The 21412-nt window shown below is 41.2% G+C and overlaps 1 protein-coding gene across 6 annotated transcripts in view; it reads left to right on the top strand.

The window, feature by feature from the left end:
* The window catches only part of LOC108686224 (ephrin type-A receptor 4), a 102449-nt gene that overhangs the window by 30914 nt on the left and 50123 nt on the right, over positions 1–21412 (top strand). For all 6 annotated transcript variants that reach the window (XM_018191399.1, XM_018191395.1, XM_018191398.1 and 3 more), the window contains exon 2: positions 7720–8401. In XM_018191399.1, the coding sequence (XP_018046888.1) occupies positions 8272–8401 (130 nt within the window). In that variant the 5' untranslated portion in view covers positions 7720–8271. The remainder of the gene's footprint in view (positions 1–7719; positions 8402–21412) is intronic.

Consider the following 21412-nt stretch of genomic DNA (forward strand, 5'->3'; position numbering starts at 1 on the left):
AAGTGTGCGCTGGAATCGTACGCGGGAGGACACACGGTTTTTTTTTCGTAGCGATCCCTTTTCTTCGTTTTTCCTTCTTCGTTTCTCAGTAGATCACCCGGACAAAAGAAAACGAGGAGAAGCGAAACGGCAAATTGTGTCGCCTTCGAGTAGGAAGCGATAATTTCTGGGATTCGCGTACATCCTCAACCAGACGAGGGAGAAGGAGATCTGAGAGATAATACCTCGAGATACAAAACAGAGATGTAGTCCTTTGAGGAATAATTTCGTTCCGAGGGAGAGAACTCGCCTCGGCGACGAGACGGCGACTGACAAAAGCGTTTTAGCCCGTGAGAAGCTTCAAACTTTCCAGTCGAGAACTTCGCCTTCCGCGCCTGTTATTTATTGGATAAAGTAAGTACGCGTCGTTTCGCCGACGACGACGACGAAGATACGAGCTCCACCCCCTCATCCCCGTCTTCGTTTGTAGTCAGTTGTAATTTAACTTGGAGTATTAATGCTTCTAATTATTAAAAAGTAGCGGACATGATGAGAGCCCGTGTCTCGAAAGACTCTTTTAAACGCGATAAAAATTAATTAAAATTTTATGCGCATGCTGAAAAATAAAAGACAAGTTCCACTATCCCCATATATTTATCTATTTATCTTTGTCAAACATATATCATAGAGAAATTTCTCTTTAGTTTGTAAAAAAAAAACGCAGTTTGTATAATACCTTTCGGGAATGATGAACTACATTTCGCGTTGAGTTAAGCATAAAACTAAATATAGCGGAAAGAGACAATCCAACGGTGAGAGAACTTGGATGAGAAGAGAGAGGGAGGGGAGGGAGGGCGAGATATTCCAACAAAGGGACAGTGCGAGAATGAGAAAGGGAGAGAGAAGAAGAGAGATGGGAAACGAAAGCCATATGGCCCTAGATGTGATGTGCGCCCACGAAAGAAGCAACGGAGTTTTCGTTCGAGGTTCTCTCGTGAAATATAGAACTGTTGGCTCCCCGTGAGTAAAATTACGAGGCACGCGAGAACGTCCTTATGGGAGTCCATTGCTCGAAAAGACGCAAGTATATCATCATGCACACGCACTCGCGCGCATCGATACGGAAGCGTGTGTGCGTTCTCGAAGAATTGCTTCATGATGCTTTAACGCAATCCGGAGACACGCAGTAACGACGAGGAGCTTATCGTCAAGATTAGAGACATATAAATTACGACGAGGCGTAAGCGCACAGCTTTTCTTATCCGTACACATATTCTTCTCGCTCTTTTTGTCTTTTTTAACGAGGAAGGTACTCGACTGCGAGGAACGAGACCGCTAATGGACGAACTATTTTGACGTATGTGAACGTCGTACAGAACGTTTGTCATGACGTCATGGATAAGCGGAGAAAACGTGGATTAGAGCTATCACCTGGGCGACAGGTCCAGATTCTGTCTTCCTGTCGTCTCTTCGGGATTCTTTACCTTTTATACACGGCTTTCTTCCTCTACCTTCCTTTATTCCGCGATTATCCCTCCTGGTGAAGACGCGATAAAGATTCCGTCGAAGCAGATTCTTTCCTATAAACGGGAAGAAGAATGGAGGTCACGATCGCGTGACTGATTGCTGATGAACTCCACGGAGGCCATTAGCTTTATCATCAGGTGTCCAGTTGCATGCTGGACGACATACGATAAGAAACATACCAGTTTTTCCTCGTTACTTTCAGTTACGCTCGAATGACTAGTATTTGTCTTTCTAAGTTTCACGATATATCGCTCGGAAATTGTATCCTTTAGTTTCATACACCCTCGTTCAAGTTTTATTGGATTCTCTTAATCTTAAGAATTTGATGTTACTTTTTTATGTTCTTTAAAACGAGCTTTCTTTAAAAAGAGCTTTTTGAATTAAAACATTTTTGCAAAAAATCTTTTTATTACTTCATTTTTTTGTACATTACATACATTATGGTGCAATAAGTATATGTGAATTTATGTTAGAAAGATATCGGTGCGCAGCAAAGAAACATACGGAATTGTTTTCTGATTTTTTATATGTTGAGTTTATACTCAATGTGATGCTATCTTTATACTATTATTTATAAATACTTATTTTTATATTATTTAAATATACATCTCTCTTTACAATTTTATTAATTTGTGTCACATAAATCTTGCAAATGTTTTTCTACACTTTGAATATATTTATTCCAATTTTATAATAGCCTTTTTTACTATTTGAAGTTTTTATCATGTACTATTTTAGTACATTAAAGGAGCAATGGTAACTCAATCCCTCAAATTAGATAACATTTTGTTATTCTTAACTTCTATATGTGTCAAAATATAAAACAATTAATTTCTGTGGTTAATTTCAAAAGAAACAATGTCCATATTAAAATATACTTAGTAAATAAGAAACTAAATTTGAGTCATACATTTTCTTGGGTTAAATTTTTTAACTCCATTGTAGTAGAAGTAGTGACGACCTATAGAAATGATTAAAAATAACTCAAATTTGACATTATGAATTTAATATTGCGACTAAAACTAAACTGTAGGTGACAGTAGGTAAATAGAATGAATAAACAAAATAAGACAGAAATAGAGCAACAAATAAATTTAAATTATAGGTATATGTAAAAGTGTTCTTTATTTTTTGATATAGATTTTAACATATTACAAGCCCATAAAAATCAGAGAAAAACACTTCCGTGTGTGCCTTGTAAGTAACAAGGAAGCAGAAAATAATCTACGTTGCCAACGCCATTGATTACAGTGGAATGCTAGTAAATATGTGGCAAGTTTTATTTCTCATATTTCAGGCGCGTAAACGTCAATTTCCTTTATACGGATGTTCCGTTTAGATAATCTCTTAGTGCGTCGATCACGAAGATTATTTATGGATTATGCGAATCTTCAACACGCGCGCGTATACTCTTTGTATTTCAGTTATTTCATGCAGTCGAACGATCTGAATCTGATCGGCGGATACTTTGTCTGTTAAACAAGTACACATATCGCATGTACAAGGGACCAGTAAGGTTTACCAATCACATCGACGCCGAGCGATCCGACTGAATCTCCACACAAGCCATGTCCGATCGAGTAACTGAACCCAATTGACGTGACAGCAATATGACGGTGCGCGTGGTGTGGTCAATGCGCAAAATCTTAATTAAACATGAATGAGAATTGAACACACATTTCGCATTTCACAGTTGGACTATGGTCTTGCTCGATACTGTATTACGGGAGCTCGTATGGCTCACTTTCACTGGCACAAACGGCCAGGTTAGTTGCGAAATTCCCGTGGTTTTGTGTATCGATACCGCGGATTTGTTTGCGTTCGCTCTTACAAATCTAGCCGCTCTTTATGTTTAGCATTTAATTTGTGCAATGCTGTGGCTAATTATATAAAGCGAACACGAATGAAATTTACAAGCTTGCAGCGAATAACAGCAGTTAAATCGCATTCTTTCATTTTTTTTCCTCACTTGCATATTTAACACGCGGCGGAATAGTTTCGTAACAAAAGAAAACTGATTAAGGTTCATTACGCGGTAATTGCAAGCAGCGCTTGGCAGACTGGTATTATGAGTTTTAATTATGAAAAGAGGGAAATCCGGTAATGTTAAAGAAATCTTTTCTTTTCTATTCTTCTTTACGTTTCTCAATCTTTTTTTTTCTTATTTATCGTCAACGTAAACTGAAATTCTAAACGTAAGTATACAAACGGTATAAATCAAAGAAACTGAAACAAATAATAGAACTGAAACAAACACATGGAAGATTCAAAGGATATAAAAGAAAAAGAGATGACATAATGTCTCAAAGAATTTTGAAATTCTTATCGTTACAAACACATCGCAATAAAATCTTGAATAGGATCGTGGATGGAGATTCTAAAAAGTAGACCCGATCACGCGATGGATGCCTTAACGACGATGTTCTCTCATTTATCAAGAATGGAAGTTGTCTCGCTTCTTGCGTCTATCCGTCACTCGTTAACCGGACGATCGTTACTATCGTAAATGTCGGCTAGAGGAAGAAAAAGAATTTAAAAAAAAAAGAGAAGAGATTGGGTTCGAGGTAGAAGACGTAGTTTTGGAAAAATAATAGCGCCCAGATCGCTCTGAGAGTGGCGATCGTCCAAGGTATAATAATTTCGAGGAATCTACTCTTTCTCCTACGCCCTTCGCAAGCCTCCTCCACTCTTCGCCCTGCGTTCGTGTCTGCGTTGTTTCTCTCGTCTCCGAAGTATACATCTTTTCTTTGTTACATTTACGAGTCTCGTCGGATCCGGAGTAAAACCGCGCCGCTCCTCTCCTCTCCTCTCCTCTCCTCATCCCTCCCCGCTGCACGCGGCACGTCGGTGAAATAAATCCGTGTATTCCGGGGGGTCTTAAATTCAACCGGAAATAGAATTTGTCCCGGGGCGGTCACGGGTGCGCCGGCGGTGGTGCGAGGAAAGTCCGACGAAACGCTAGAAACAAGAAGAGCGAAAGCGAGGGCTTGCCGAGTCGCCGAAAGGTGAAGAACAAGAAGAGGAGAAAGAAGATGAGCGAGAACTCGCACGTGGCTCTACGCGAGATTATTTTAATGCTCTCTCTCTCTCTCTCTCTCTCTCTCTCTCTCTCTCTCTCTCTCTCTGAATAGCGAAAAAATGCTGGGAGAGATAAAAAGAATTTTTTTCGTAGGAAATAAAAATATATATTTCCATTATCATTGATTAAAAATAAAATTATAATGATACGTTAATTATCATTCTCGTACAAGTCTTGAAAATCCGATTTTTTTTCTTTTATTATTTACATTTTATATAAAAATGATTGACGAAATGAAAAATTTCCTGGAATGCGGTGTCTTAGATCTAAAAAATCCGTTAGACCAAGCGTATAATTCTATAAGATTGAGTGGCATGAATTAAGTGATAGGCTTCCGTTATGTGTGATATATCTTTACCTTCCTTGTAACATCGTAACGATCAAAATGCCATTCATCATGTTTCGAAGATACCGACAGACTTTCGTTCGGATAACAAACTTGTTCGAAATAAACTCCGTGAAACAGCAACGACGAGAAGCATCTTAATCTGGATAAAAACGTCCAAGCTAAGCTACATTGGCGAAAGTTTTCCGCGAGGGTTGGGTGCGAAGAGTGGTCGGAAGGTTCGTAACGAATGAGGGGAACACGAACGCGACGTCACGAAACTGGAGGGGAGAGAGGGAGGTTTTCACCTTGAAAGAAAGCAAGTGCACTTGAAGATATTCCCGCAAGCCGAAGAGAGGCATTGTATATAGTATATATATGTATCAGAGGCGCACTCTCGGTTGTGTCTCTCCCTCTTCTACCTTCCTCTTTTTGTGGGTTTGCGTCGATCCAAGTGTCGCGACTCGACTCGACGTGAAACTCGTTGGAAGAGACGCAGCATCGCATAGAGGCAAGGCTTAAAATTTTCACGAGCCACTCCACCGCCTCCCGAAATTTGCAATTTGGCATACCTACCTGGGTAGTGAGTATACGGAAAGAGGTCTGGTCTGAAAGAGGACGCGAGATGAAGAGAGACAAAGAAGAAGAAAGAGAGGCCTTCGCTCATTGAAGGAAGTGGCCAACCACCTACCTAGTGAACGATCCACGGGAGAGACAGAATGAATTCCCCGTCGTGTTTACGTCTACTTTTTGGAGGAAGGAAAAAGTAACGAGACGCGCGGGGATCGAACAAGGAGAAAAAAAATAGAAAATAGCTGCGTCTCAAAGGTACTCGCCTATGGCAGACATCCTTTTTTTTTTCTCTTCCATTGCCTTTCAATCTTTCTTTTTTTCGTGCTTTCTCTTGAGACGAGCAGGCGTTGTTTTCGGCAATTCTCTAGCGAATCTTATAAAAAAAAATGAAAGAGAAGGCTGAATGAAAAGAAGCACTACGAATGTCTGTCGTTTCGAAGAGGAAGTCGTTTTCAAGTTGGAAGTAGCGGAATAGAAAGGACGATGGAGGAGACTCGAAGAGCGGCATACTCGGATAGAAGAAGGACATCTTAAATTTTTGACAAGATCACTTGGGCAATGGCAACTGCAGAAAACGAGTGATACCTGCAGTAGCTGGTTGGTAGCCGAGCTAGGAGGCGCTGTTCACCAAGCTGAGTTGAGTTGAGCGGAGCCGAGTAACAACAGCGGCGGCGACGTTTCACTGAAGTCTGCAATTTTGCGGATGCATCTTGGCTGACCTGACTAGAGTCGGAGAGAAGGGGAAAAAGTGAGAGAAGGTCTTTGCCCGCTTTAGAAGAACTAAAGCGTATATACCTACTGCCACTCTCTTTCTCTTTCTAACTCCCTCGTTCTGTCTCTCTTTTATCATCCTCCCTCCTCATTTCTTTCTTCTTCCTATCTTTCTTTTATACACTTGTTTGACATGCACTCGCTCTCTTTCACCCCTTTATATTTCGGCACTCTAAAATTGCGTTCCTACTTCGATCTTCGCGCCCGCGCTTCCTTGCACGCGGCACCCTCTGTCTTTCCTCCTCTGTCTTGTTTCTCTCGTTTTGTCGAAGAATGGCGAGACGCCGGCCAGACCCTAGAGCCTACCAAAGCGAAAGCAAACGACGCAGTTAGTCGAAAAGGGATGGTCGATGCTTCGCGCCCCCTCTCCTCTCTCTCTCTCTCTCTCTCTCTCTCTCTCTCTCTCTCCTCCCTTTCTGTTTCTCTCTTCCTATCGTGTTGCGTTCTCTACGAGCGTGAGAGAAGGACGGAGATCGAAGATGGAGGAAGCGAGAGGGAGATGGATAAACGCATGGTATTGATCCTGGAACCCCTTGCTCTCCCGTCTCGCCTTATCCCGGCACCCTTCCACTATCGTGATGAACCCCAAAGTTTTGTACGGGGCTTTCGTCCCTTTTCCTATTTCTTTTATCCCCTCGCTGTTTTTATACTCTCTCCTTACTAGCACTATTTTCTTTTCCACGATAATTGGCCGTTAGAGAATAATGAATTCCGGTCGGTGTCATTGAAACCCTTCACAAATGTGAGTTAACCTTGAACTCGAGATATGTCATCCGGTTTACTTTCTTTCTCTTATACATATGTGACACATTTTTCTCGCCAGTTTGTCAGACCTAGGCTGCAGGTCGATTTATGCTTACAACGCTCGTGAGTATCATTGTTTAACATTTCATAAATAACAAAGATGAAATGAATATCTTCTTCTTAAACATCAATGTGAATCGGATTTATAGATAAGTAATCAAAGGTTAGCATTTTTAGGGGAACAATGCGGATAGGAATGATGTGCGACTCATTTCTTAGACTTTTTTATTACATTAACATTTAGTACTATATTTAATGTCATTTTATTATTACACGGATTATCATATATTTTCTATATATGATATTAAGAATTGCAATGCCTTATTTAATTTGCAATATCAATATATTAAAAAAAAAATGAAAATATTTGCATAGATCAGCAACATCGTAGATAAAGCAATATCTTTCTCAACGAGAAGTACGAAAATGACATGAAGCCTTTTAAAGGTGCCATTAGAAGATTATTAGAAAAAAACAAACCAATTTGGTTTTGCTTTTTTATTCATATGAGATAGAAACGATGAATGTTGCTTGTCTACATATACGATGGCCTTGGAAGTAAAGGAAAAATAATAAAAACAAATAATAAAAAAGAATAGAAAAATAGAAAAAATAGTACTTTTATATTTTAATTAACATGAATTATCTTTATTTCTTTCAGATGCAGCCATCAGTAAAATCCAGTAGTAGAGCCGTAAAACATCGTATCACCATGTAAAACAAACAAAAAATATCGATCCCCGTTTACTATTAAAAGAAGCTACGCACTATGGATGAAGCAAGACGATAGTTCTGTGATATAAACTATTGGGCAATATTATACATTCATAACATTATCACACAGTCTCCTTTTTGAGACAAGAAATATCGAAGAACGCGTGATTGTTATTACTGTGTCATCAGTTCGTTGGAAGAATTCTAAAGGTAAATAAAAGCGGCCGTCGGAGCGATAAGCTGGAGCATAAGCGGGCAGGGAAAGTAGTGGCCGGTGAGGAAGGCGGAGGTGGTAGTGCCGACGAAGAGGGTGGAGGAATCCGGCGGTGGCAATCAGTGGCTGCCGTGACGCGCAAGACGACGCGACGCAAAGCGCAAGGGGAGGTATGAGGAGGCGAGAGTGACGACGCTGGCCGGTGTGCTGCATCCTCTCGCACGGATCGTGAGAGGACCGGCGGCCGTCCACCGCGGCAGCAGTGGGGCCCACACGGCGATAAGAATGGCCCCCTTCAATATGGCGGGCGTAGCAGGCCTCCTAGCCACCTGCGCCGCCGTTGCTGCTTCCGCTGCCCACCTTCTGCCGTTGCTGCTGTTACTAATCTGCCCGCGAGGGACCCAGGCGGAACAAGGTAAGCGCTCGTTCGTCCATCCACTCATTCGTGTTCGTTCGGTTCTCTATTCTCTTCTTCATTATCTTCTTCTGCCTATACCTACCTACGTAGAGCTAATCAAGCCGAGATGATAGTCTGCAGCGACACCTCAGGTCGCGATACATCGCGTCCGATTGCCACTCTCGGATGTATACTTAGCCAGATGTATCGGCTATCAGATTAGGTAGGATCCAAAGCAGTTAGTTAACCGCTCGCACTGCTGTTGCCACATGATCGACCGATCCGTCGATTGTCTCGAGAAGGCGGAGTTCTTCGATGATCGTTTATCGTCAACTCGAATCGCGGATAACTTAATTATCTTCGCGTCTACTAAAGCTACCTCTTTTAATCTGGAAATTAAAATACTTTTTGATCTCGTCGATCGTTGCCTTTTGTTAGGAGAAACAATTTGGTGTAAAGTATCCTCAATTATCCGCGATAACAACTTTGTTTAAAGTAAATTAAAGTTGTAAAAATAATTGTAACGTGATATTACTGAAATTAATATGAATTAATTAATTGCGGAAAAAATCTTAGTACGACTATAATAATAGTCATTTTATATCTCTTTCGTTTAGATTATGAAGTTTGCGCACTATTCTATTAATACAAAAATGATGACAGTTCCAATAGCACACATTTCACAATTCTAGAGTTTCTTATCAAGATAAAAAAAAATCGCATTTTTAAAATCATAAAATAAAGAAACGAAAAGAACTATTATTGTTTTTTTGAAAATTTGTAAGACGTCGTATTAACTTCACAAACACTTCTTTGTCCTGATCTGAAACATTGGTCCTTCTTTCGACTAACGGGAGAAGCGAACGTAAGAGACACGTTAGTTCGCATCAAGTCGACGTTTCCTGACGCTCCGGTCGTAATTTCGCGGCACGGCACGGCGGCTGCGTGATTTATTACACGGAGACGCTGAATACGAAAGGAAGAGAGAGAGAGAGAGAGAGAGAGAGAGAGAGAGAGAGAGAGAGAGAGAGAGAGAGAGAGAGAGAAGGACCAAATTGCCACGACACTAATTGCGTACGCGCCGCTATACTTATATACGTCTATCCTAGCGACCGATCACGTGGCAACTATGAGTTCCTCATCTACTGTAACTCATATTAGATCGTTATTTTATATAATTCTCCTGCTTCTTTTTTTTTCCTCTCTTTGCAGTCTCGTGAGAGAAAAGTCTCTAGGTCTTATTTAACATCTCTTTTAATATTGATATATACGCTGTAGCATAAGGATTGAAGAGATTGTTTTTATATTAGCGAAACTTTTATGTGTGTTTAATATTCTTTATGAAAGAACGATTTTGCTAAAGTATCTAAAGAAATTAGATGCAGATCTGAAAATAATTTCGTTGAAATCATCAAAATAATTACGTAGGAATCTCAAGCAATGCTGCAAAAACTTTTGATATTCTGGCAACCAGTTTTTGAACGTTCTACATAATTCTTTTGATAGCTAAATCTTTAGGTACTTCATCAAAATTGTTCTTTTATAATCTGACGACCTCTTATTCTTATATTCCTCTCGAATTCATTTTATTCTATTCTAAGTACATTCAGATGAAATCGAGGGGAAGAAATTTTAGATCCACTTACATTAATTAAGTTCTTTGTTTCTCTTCTGTCCTTAATCACGATATAATTCCTCGCATTGAGATTCACGGTAACGCATTTTTAATTTTCTTTTTCTTCACTCCTCCCTTTTTTTCCTTCTTACGAGTACCAAGTCAGTGTCTCGAGGCGGTGGATGTTGTTTGCTCGGATAAAGGATTCTTCTGTGTGCACTGCCCTCGTCCCGATCGTTGCGAACGTGATTTAACGGAGCCAAGATTGGCCTTCCAGTCCCATTATGCGTTTCTGAAGATCATCCACACGGGCTAACCGGAACGTTTTCCATATTTTAACTGAAAAAAAGCTTGGCGCCTCGGGCATCTCGATGGCTCGCCCTCTCCGCGGTCTCTCTCATTCTCTCCTTTCATAGTGGGGAATAACGATAATTTCGTAATGCGGACCAATCTTCCGAATTGCAAGATCATCCGAGGTGCCGGTAGTTAGCGTTCAAGGATTAAAAGGGGATCGTTTCGTCGCGCTTTTGGGGACGGTCAGCGCGGCTCGAGACGTAGAGACGCCTTCACGAACTCGACCAGCAAACTCGCGGCGCCCCGCCTTATTTTATACAGTGTGGTTTTGGAGCATTTATGTAAAATAAAATGCACACGAGCGGTTGAAACCCTCCGATTACGGGCGGGGAATTTAAACACTAGAAATTAGTGGAAAATGGAATAATAAAGCTTCTCACATTGAATTAGTCCTCTCCCTCTTTCCTCCTAATATTTATTACATATTTTTGATGATTATAGGAGAAAAAAAGATTTAATTTCTTCTTATATTACATAAAATATAATTTGTATCAATTTATATATGTTTTAAATCTGACTCAGTGGATAATCACATTAGTCCCAATTATATCACTGGTAATTAGTGAATTCATAGTGAAGTTAATCAATGTAATTTAATCAATGTAATCTCATCTAGCTAATCTTATTTCAGTATATAAATTCAATGTATATAGTATTGAAATGTGCCAATATTGATGTTTTAATTATACTACACAAACTTCCTTTCCTTTTCTATTGTTGAATTTCACTGATTCAAATTTAGAGAATATCTTGGGTTGTAAGTAGCCATCTGTTTGACTAGATAATAATCAAGATCCTCTCCCCTCCATTCGCGTATTTCTTGTTCTTGGCAAATTTCGGTTGTTTCAGTTTCGAGATCTTTAAATTACATTCTGCGCGATCGCGGTCACCGCGGACATAGCCGCGGCAAGTTTCTCTGGCTGCTCCTCGGGAGTTCTTCTCCCCCTCCCGGTACATAACGCGTTTAATGGAACTTACCAAGGATCCGTTCCCAGTGGACCGTGTCTGCCGATGGAGGCGGCTAACTTCGTTTCCCTCGACTCGCACGAAACGCGAGGTTCTCGTTATCCTTACCCCCACGATATCTTTACGCTTCCCGCTGCTCTTCTCTTTCGCCATCGCCGTCACCGCTGCTGTTAACATTCGTGAACTTTATCCTTCGATCGCACTTGCGCGATCATTACCTTAGTTCCCGAACTTTATAAGCATGTGCGCAGCACCGTTACTTCGAGAATATCATTTGCTTCGAGAGCTCGCGAATTATCGGAACTTAAAATTTTTCATCGACGCATGACATTTTGCGAGACCAAATTGCTAAACTGCTTACTGTGTGAAGTCTTGAATGCACACTTCCTCTGTCCATTTCCTAAAAATTAAAAACACTTAAAATCTACGTTTAAACGAAATAATAGAAGTATATACTTTATGACTCACAAAAATTTTTAGGTCAGTATGATTTAGTCAGTTTATGATTGATTTTTATATTTAAATCTGCTTTAAGTACAATCTTAAGATGTCATGAACTAATTAGAGAACTGTATTAGCTTCTTAAGACATTACTTAAGATCTTGAAATAAGAAATGAACTATGAAATTAGAGTTATCTTAAATTGCTAATAACCTCTCAATTATATATAGTTTAGCCGTGCCTTTTCGTGCAGTCGATCGAGTTCTTTCGATGATTTTAGATGAACCCAGTTCTGTAATACGGCAGTCGAAACTCAATTACTTTCTCGAAGCAAGGCCCACGAACGCTACGTATCATGTTCGTTACTACCGTCCACTCGTGTTCCGAATTCATTTACTGCAGACGCGAGTCCATCGTTTTGCTCGCCGACGATACAATCGCCGAGAGAGCCGGCGAAACTCCAACTCCAAGACTCGAAAACTTACTTTCATTCGATTTCATTACACATTAGCGGACATTAGCCGAGAACCGATGCGAAATCAGAAGTGGAGATCGAAATTGCGATAGATGAAAAAGTTTCTTTCCGTTCTTCTCTCCCGCATTTCATTCCTCGTTAATTTCTCCGCTGATTCCTTTACCATAAATACATTAATCGCTATCTCGACGCTGTTCTTCTTGGTGAACTCCTCAGGAGATTGATTAAATTTTAACTAATCTCGGTATGAGCGATCTTTTTCATTACATCTCTCATCATATAACGTGTAAGTTTCCAATGTTCTTTCGCAGTGTCTCATGCGTTTTGCAGGAATATAGGGAGACGGAGTGAGTTTTCCTCTTTGACAGTAGTGAAGAAGTTAGCGATTCCCCGGTGCAGGAGCGACATCGGGATATCGAGAGCAAGGAGCGGCGGTGACGGGCGGTAGCCAGGAACGGGTCTCGCGAGAGAGGCAGTCCTCTTCCCGTGCAAACTCGATTACCTCCGCGAAAAGGCAGAAAGACTCGTTCGAGCTGCGTTCGTGGCCGTGCGAGAGCCCAGCTCGTCGCTTCTACTCCTTCCTCCTTCGGCTCCTTCTCTCATCCTTTCTCATTCCTTCTTTCTCTCCCGGCTGTTACCTCTCCTCTCTCTCTCTCTCTCTCTCTCTCTCTCTCTCTCTCTCACTCTTTCAGGGCACGGTGAGTAAGAGACGCGGCAACGCCGCAGGAATGCCCCCGGCCAACCCACCGCATGCATACCTGTACAACCTACTACTCTGATCCTGGGCCCCGACTGTATACGAAGAAAGCCTGGCAGCATCCTATCGGTCCGACAAGGATGGAGTAGGACTTGTCCTCTATCATCTGAGAAGTAAAGAGAAGAACGGGAGAGAGAGAGAGAGAGAGAGAGAGAGAGAGAGAGAGAGAGAGAGAAGGAAGGATGGTGCCTGGCTCTCTTCGTATACATGTGTACGTGAAGGTGGAAGCGAGGGCTTATGGTTCCGGTCCTCCCCCCCTTTCGCCCTCCCTTGTGTGCGTTGCCCATGCGCGAGGAAAAGATCACACGACGAATGTAGGCTACTCTCATTGACCGAACAGCGCTATGGTATCGTCGTTCAAACGAGAGAAAGACATGGAAAGAGAGCGAGAGAGAGAGGGAGAGAGAGAAAGAGAGAGGAATCTGCGATGGTATCCCTCTAGATGCATCATAACGAAAATGCATCTATCACGAAATTGACCGTATTACGAATCGACGTTTCTTTGCATCATTATGCGAATTTGCGAAGTTAGCACGGTATTCCATTAATATAAAATTATTTATGATATTTCCAGTAGCATTCTTTTTATAGTTCTACAATAAAAATAAAAAAGACTTTCGCATTTTATATATTAAAAAAAAAACCAAAGTTGAAAAAGTAGCAGCCATAGTTGATACTGAAATTACCGCGAATCGATTTCAGGTATCAATTAGAAAGGAACATAGGATGCTTGAAAAATTAATATATTCAAGCTATCAAATATCGTTATTGAAAACCTATCAACGTGGATACGACGTTTCACTTATATCATTGGAAAATTGATTTGATCGATATCCATAGATAGACAGAGCGTACGCGTTCGATCACACTGTCGGTCGATCTTCCAAATCGGCTCTGTGGCGGCCGAAAAAAACTTCATATTTTTAACTCGACGCTGTCGTATACTCTTTCCTCTGTCTCTCTCTCTCTCTCTCTCTCTCTCTCTCTCTCTCTCTCTCTCTCTTGTGAAATATCAATGCGATTTAAATATTCAATATCATTGGCGACGTGCAATATCTGCTCTCGGTGGCCCAAGCTGTGGCACAGGCCACAAAGGGACGATCCAGTACAACCTGCCAGAATAAAAATCAGTATTTTTTCATCCCGACGGTTTTTGTTTCGTCAGATGATTGGACGAAACCGCGCCTCTCTCGTTCTCGTCGCCCTCCCCCTTTTAATGCCAATCTTACTCCTATAAATACACTGGGTCGAGCTTTCCGCAGCTGGACCACCGCAATTTCGCTTCCGTTGAAAGGAAACCGTCATCGGTGGTCCCTTTGTCGCGCGTTTCCTCTTCGTAGATTTTCCAACGACGATGACGGCGAGATGCAGCTCGATCGCGCCGCAGAGACAAATAAACTTGTCAAACTCAGGGTGAAGCGGGAAAAACGTGTGCGAGAATAAGAGAGGCGCTATACGTGATACATATATGTGTATATCTTTCTACGCGCGCGCGCGCGCGCGTGTGCGTGTGCGCATGTTTATAATGTATGCATGTGTAAACGCGTTTTAAATGTATGCGCAACTTGATGCAAAACGAGCATTGCGCGAGACGAAACGCGATATGCACGCACCGGGTACACGACTGAACATAAATTTTAATCACGGAGAAAAATCTCACAAGTGAGATGAAAGAAAAGAGAGAAGAAGGAAAGACGTCAGTTAAGAAGAGGAAGAGACAGGTATAGAGATATATAGAGAAGTTAGGCATGCCGCCCAGTAAAACGCTTCGAATAGCGGGGCTTGAAGTACGCCAACGACGAACGATTTGCGTTAACCCCGTGTGTTACGTGTGTTTCCCCATTTCAGAGGAGCAAGTATTCAAACCGGTATAATTTCCGTGAGCTCGAGAGCTTCGATGCTGTAGGCCAGGAGTGTCAAGCTTGATTCTTCAGCTTCAACATTTAAATTTGTTCATAATTGATTGCTAAATGCCTCGTTAATATGCACTCGCGATATAACGTTGCAGAAGAATAAAATATGTGCTGTAAATTGCAAATTTAATTTATACGTGGACAGTTTGATAAGTCAATTCTTTTTACCTTTTTTTTTTAAATAAAAATTCTATCTCTTATTTTTTAATACAGTCCTCTTCCTTTTAAAAAGGTCATTGACTTATCAAACTGTCCACGTAAGCAACTAAAGAAGAATTCAAAAGAATGGAAAATTAAAAAAAAATTTAAGGATTAATTAAAAATTAAATAAATAACTTATAATCTTTAATTTATTCATAATATGTAAATGTTCTCAAATTGATTGATTATTAGTTAGACAGCTTCAATATTGTTCTTTCACGTTATCCCTGCGAGAATAAACTGATCTCGTGAAACTCATATTTTCAATAATTTTATTACGAAACGTGAGAAAGGCAGGTTTGCAATTTGTTAGGTAGACAATATGCGAGGATCGAACGAGACGAATTGCTTCGGGAAAGTGGTGTATATCGATGTATATATGCCCGATGCGCCCGGTATTTTATATAGATATTTCATCCTCTGTTTTTACCACCTCCCGCATGTGCCGCCGTCTAACAGCGCGTTTTCGTTTCTTCTTCGTTGCGTCTCTCTACCCTTCTTCATCCTCATAAAGTCTCTCGAGGCGTCGCGACGAGGCGAGAGCATGAGCGTTAGCTAGTTACATTTCCTAGCAGACCATTATTTCTCTCTTACACCTATGCGCGCGTGCGAACACGCCTCATTTACACACACACACACACACACACACACACACACACACACACACACACACACACACACGCGAATTGGCACAGTATACCGCGCGAGCTCCGGATATTTTCTCCCTTTTTGCCTCCGCTACTACATTACCTTTTCCGAGCAGCAGGGAGTTAGGAGTGTCTCACTGCATATTAATGAAAAAATTTGTGACTTCCCTCCGTCATCTAGCAGCAGCAGAAGCAGTAGCAGCAGCCGTTGCCGCAGCCGTCGCACCTGCGAAAAAAGGAAGAGTTGGAAAAAAGAAACGAGTGATTTCTCACCGCTGTTGGATCCTCCATCTCTTCTCGCGACTATGTCTATCCTTTTGAATATATGTTTCTTGCTCCTTTCGAACACAACCAGCACCGTTATAATGATATTGTAAATAAGATATCTAGTACAGTAAGTACGTTTTGTTTCAAAGCGAACAATACTTGAACATGTACGACTAGAGTAAGGAAGACTGTAGCGAGTATCGTCAGACTGTAGTGAGACATTTCTTGAGACTGTAGTCAGTTATATGCGTCAAATGAACAAGTTGACATTCTAAATAATTCATTCACGTTTTCCAAGTTGGGTCTCTTAGAGACCCAACCCAAGATAAGCCTTGACTTGTGTCGCGATGCATAGAATGATATTTCCTCTTCCGTACATCAAAAAAAGAGAATAATTCTTAATCGAGATGAAAACTCTACTGTCGAGGGCGACACATTGAATGGCATTAACGTGATATACTGCAACTAACTAATCTATAGAAAACTATAGCGTTTTCGAGTACAGTAAGTTTGAATCTAACTCAGGTTAATTCGAAAGTACCATGATCTCGTTCAATCAAAAATCAAAATAGAGCATATGACGTCATTAATTCGACCTGGGTTGGGTTCAACTATGCTGCACTCGAAAACGTTATAAGGTTCGGGTTCAGCGAATAAGCGGAACGGCCGGATCAGGCACGAAGGTCTCACGTGTATCGAAACGAGTTTGGCGTCGTATTCGTGCGGAACACAATCAGGTGCGCGTAAGTGCATTTCTAAGACTGCGTAATAGTTGCTCTGTTTAGGTGGCGAGCCGGTTGCATTCGTGAACTCGCTTTTAATACGAAGCATTTAATGTCGCATATGGTAATAAACGTTATGAATTTAACGAGCGCGAATGTACGAGAAAACATCGAGGTTTCGAGATTTTAACATGGCCATGTTTCAAATTTCGCTAATCCGACTGTTACATTGATCTTAATGCGTTAAAACTTTAGCTCGAGAAATAACTCTCTGCGCTCATGTAGTGTCATATAAAACGCGTCATTATCGTATCGATACTTTCTGTAAACTTTTGGATTACCGTACTAAGTTCCGAAACGTTTATTGTCTCGTTTATTTATTCGAGGGTGCATTACAAGAAACTCTGTAATAACTGCGTCAACGATATCATCGACTATCAAACATCAAGATACTTTGGATGATCCGAGATTTGGATGTACTTTGACAAGATCATTCGCCGTTTCCATTACGTGGACCACCGAGGTCACCGTTGATGGAACTCGACCGGTGATGATTCGAGAGAGAAACGAAACGAGATAACTTATGCGCAGCGCTGACTCAGGTTCCTCGTTATTTAAGATCGTGTCATAAAATCTCGGTTTTAACAACGCATGCGAGGATATACCCCACCCTATAAGCGAGAATTGAAAGATTCCTGGGAACGTCGACCGGCTGAAAGAAAGAGAGAAAAAGAGAAAGAAAGAGAGCGAAAGGAAGGAGAAACCGCAAATATCTCCTTCGACCGCGAGAACGAACGTTTTGCTAATGAACCCTCTCATCGCCCTCATCGTGCTGATTAACGACTCCTCGAACGAACCGACCAGTCTTTCCTGATCAATATCGCGTTTTTTTTTTTTTTTTTTTTTTTTAAAGGAAATTATATCTGCGTGAATGGTCATCGCCGTGACTCAATCGAATCCCGCGATTCTATTTTATAATTATTTCTACGAATCGCCAGTGTCTTCGTCCATTCGAATCCACTTATTTTGAAGGTTAATTGTTAATAAAATTCCATACCGCTATATATTAGTAAAAATCACGACATAGCGTTGCATTATTTATTACATGAGACTTTTTGTTGCATGCAATTAAGTAGCTTTTTGCGATTGGATGTATCAAAGTTGATAATCTTGATTTTTATCTGTTTCCCATTTCCAAGTTCTTGATTATATTCATTATCAGTGACATGCTAAAATAATTTATAAAACAAGTACTACCTTCTGGAGAACACATCGTACGATTAATCGAACATGTTTGTAGACTGAAACTCGATTCGTCATCCGAATTCCAAGGATATGTTCTCCGACAAAGACACTTTTATGGAAGGCTTTATATCAAGTCGCGGAAGAATCAGTAGCATAAGGAACGAGAACAAAAAGAGACGAAAGGAAAAAGCAGAAAAAATAATTATATTCGCCATTACTCGTCCATAAAAAGAAGCATAATGTGAATCGTTAATAGAATAATTATAATATTGGGAGCTTGGTAATAGATTCTTGGCACGCATTAACTGATCTCCTTGTCTCTCTCTCTCTCTCTCTCTCTCTCTCTCTCTCTCTCTCGATAAATCGTGCTCGCAGCGTGTATACCAAGCAAAGGAGAGAAACGCTTGTGCACTTACGTGTACAAGACACATGCAAAATCGTGGCACATCGCGATCGGGCACCAACCATGTATACACACAGATACACATGTAAATACTTGTGCGCATGTGGTAGCAGCCGCAGGAACGCTTCAACGTGTATCTAATATTCTCGGTATGTGAAAATTACCGAGCCGTATAAACTGCCGATCGGACAGGTGGCCGACAAATCGCGGAATGAGGAAAATATACGAGGTGTCTCACGTTTTCCCCGCCCTTTCATGGTCCTTCGATCTTATATATATATTTGGAATATTTCTCGTCTATGGCGACAATTGTGACGATCGAGAATTATTCCCCCCCTCCCCCCTCCCCCTCTTCTCGGCGTTGTTGATTAAGCCGGATATATATGTGCCGATCGCGTCTCGTTCGCATGTGGGGATTATTGGTATGCGGGATTACTGACCCGCATAAATCTCGGATAAAAGCAGAGCGTCGCGACGCGGCATCGGGCAGCGGCAATTTTCCGATGATTTTCGTTGATCGCTTCGGCGAATCGACGATGCAGTAGAAAAATAATAAAGCGTAGGCGAGAGGAACGGGACGCGATATAGCCCGCCCGATTCTAACGAGATATTTATCCTCTTTTTTTTTTTTGCCGATCGTACCGGTGAGATCGCGCTGAGCCAATTAAAAAGAATAACGAGAAATATAATCGGCCGAATTGAAGTCGGTCCGGTTCGATTCTTTTCCCTCTTTCGGTCCTCCTTAGGACAGGGAAACGGTTTTTCGGTACATTTAGATCGATTAATTTAATTATCGCGGTATAGGGATGCCTCCTCGTTAGAGATCATGCGTTAATTTACATAGTGATGTGAGATTCAGCAATTTGAAAAACCGGACCAGTGCGCGGCGCAAACACGAAAGAAACCGAATCACTCTGGCATTCGATGAGAAATGATCAAGAACGATGCGAAATCGGGCTAAAGCATGTTGTCAAGCCCATTTATTTTTCTTCCCTGATGATGTAAACCTAGAGAGAGTGAGAAAGACAAAGAGATTGAAGGAATCAGATCGATCGGACGGTTCACTTTGTCCGACAATCATTTGGGACGATTAATTTGATTATCGCGGTCTGATAGCAATTTACATAGTAATACGCAACTTAAGTCCGCGAGAAAAAAAAAGAAAAGAGAAAGGAGTTTGGCAGAGAGGCCAAGGTGTATTGAACGGAATAATGAATCAAGCAAAAGGGAGAGACGAGCTCTCATAGTCACACGGTCGCCAAACACGTCTTCTCGTTGTTTTAGATTAGAGAATTCGATTATCACTGTCGCGTTTGGGACGGAAGGTTTCTATTCCAAAAAGCCTCACACGATGTGATTTACATGCTAATACAGAAACTGCTCTTTATCTTTCTCTCTCTCTCTCTCTCTCTCTCTCTCTCTCTCTCTCTCGCGTTCTCTCATGGGCACATGCACGCGCCGCGGCACGGGGGTCGTAAGATAAATTAAAGCCCGCTTTACACTACGAAGGCTGCATCGTCGCGGCTGCACGTATCATCCACCGTTAATATCTACCGGGAAAATTTATGAACGGATAAAAGATGATGGAGGAAAGGGAGATGGTTCTTATTTATTTGGATTTGGTTGGTTGGACTACGATGTGGAAACAAATAAATATTTCGGTGAATTGGCCTTATCCCAACATAAATGATTGATACAGCTTGGTTTCTGATTTTCATTATTTCTTTTTCGTTTGCTAATCATTTACGTTCTTGTTCTTATTTATGGTGATACGTAGCTAATTTACATTCAGGAAGCTAAAATATGAGAAATTTAGTCATTTAATATTGTCGCATTGTAATTCATTTTTGTCAATTTTTTTGTTTACTTCTTTTTACTTGATTATTTTTCATATATTATTCATCTAATGGTTTCTTCTCTGCCGCATTTCTTTCGTATCTTTTATCTGGATTTATGTAATTGCTTTTATGAGATCGTTTTTCTGTCACACGTATGTTCGCATGAATTTTTAGAAGATCCCATCTTTAAATATTAATAAGTGCTTCTCTCTTTCTTCTTCTCTTTTTTTATGCTAAAACATCAAGAAACGAGAAAACGAAGAAGAAGAAAGAGAACTCGAGGAGAGAGAGAGAGAGAGAGAGAGAGAGAGACTATTGGGAAGAGAGATAGATAAGAGGATGGGTTTGGGAAGTGCCGAGGTGGAAACAAAAGAATAGGGGGATGTAACTTGAAAAGCACAATTGAAATTCAAGATCCATATGCAAAGAGTGCTGCTGGCAGGAGAGGGAAAGGAAGTTGAAAGATAGGAAACGAAGAAAGAAGAGATTCTATATTGAATAATCTAATTCCCCCTCACTATCTCTCTTTCTCCCTCTCCTCCTCCTCCTCTCTTCTCTATCGTTCTCTCGAGGACCACTTGGTTTCCCGCAATATCGGGAGGGGGGGAAAGGAAGAGAGAGAGAGAGAGAGAGAGAGAGAGAGAGAGAGAGAGAGAGAGAGAGAAAGCTATTCTCTAAATAATTGATTTAACATGTGTACATACATTATATGCAAACATAATAACGCTATGTAAATGGTAATTCCACTCATGCGACGCTGGCGTGGGCCGAGTTCAGAACCACGTCCTACCATCGCGTCGCATCCGTACCTCCTTTACCTTCCCCCCCTTTAGCTTTACTGCCGCCTTTCTTATGCCGCCCAGCCAAACCCACGTTAGTAAGCTGGGGGTCTGCGAGACCCCGCAGAGACGGGAGACTAGGGGTTAAGTTACCGAGCACCTCATATTTTTTCATCCTCCCGGGGAATCTTCCCTTTTCCTCTTCCCTACTTTATTTTTCCCCTCACTCGCCCATCATTGGAGAAGGGTAATTTCGTCTATGAGAGATTCAGAGAGCTACTTCCGCGATCGGGAGGATTAGAAAAGGGTGACGAAGCCTGACGCGATAAATGAAGTCGAGGAATAAATTTTGGGGTGCAAATCGACATCTGTGTATTATATACTTTAAGATTCTATATATATATAT

Source organism: Atta colombica, unplaced genomic scaffold (assembly GCF_001594045.1).
Source record: "Atta colombica isolate Treedump-2 unplaced genomic scaffold, Acol1.0 scaffold166, whole genome shotgun sequence".
Lineage (NCBI taxonomy): Eukaryota > Metazoa > Arthropoda > Insecta > Hymenoptera > Formicidae > Atta > Atta colombica.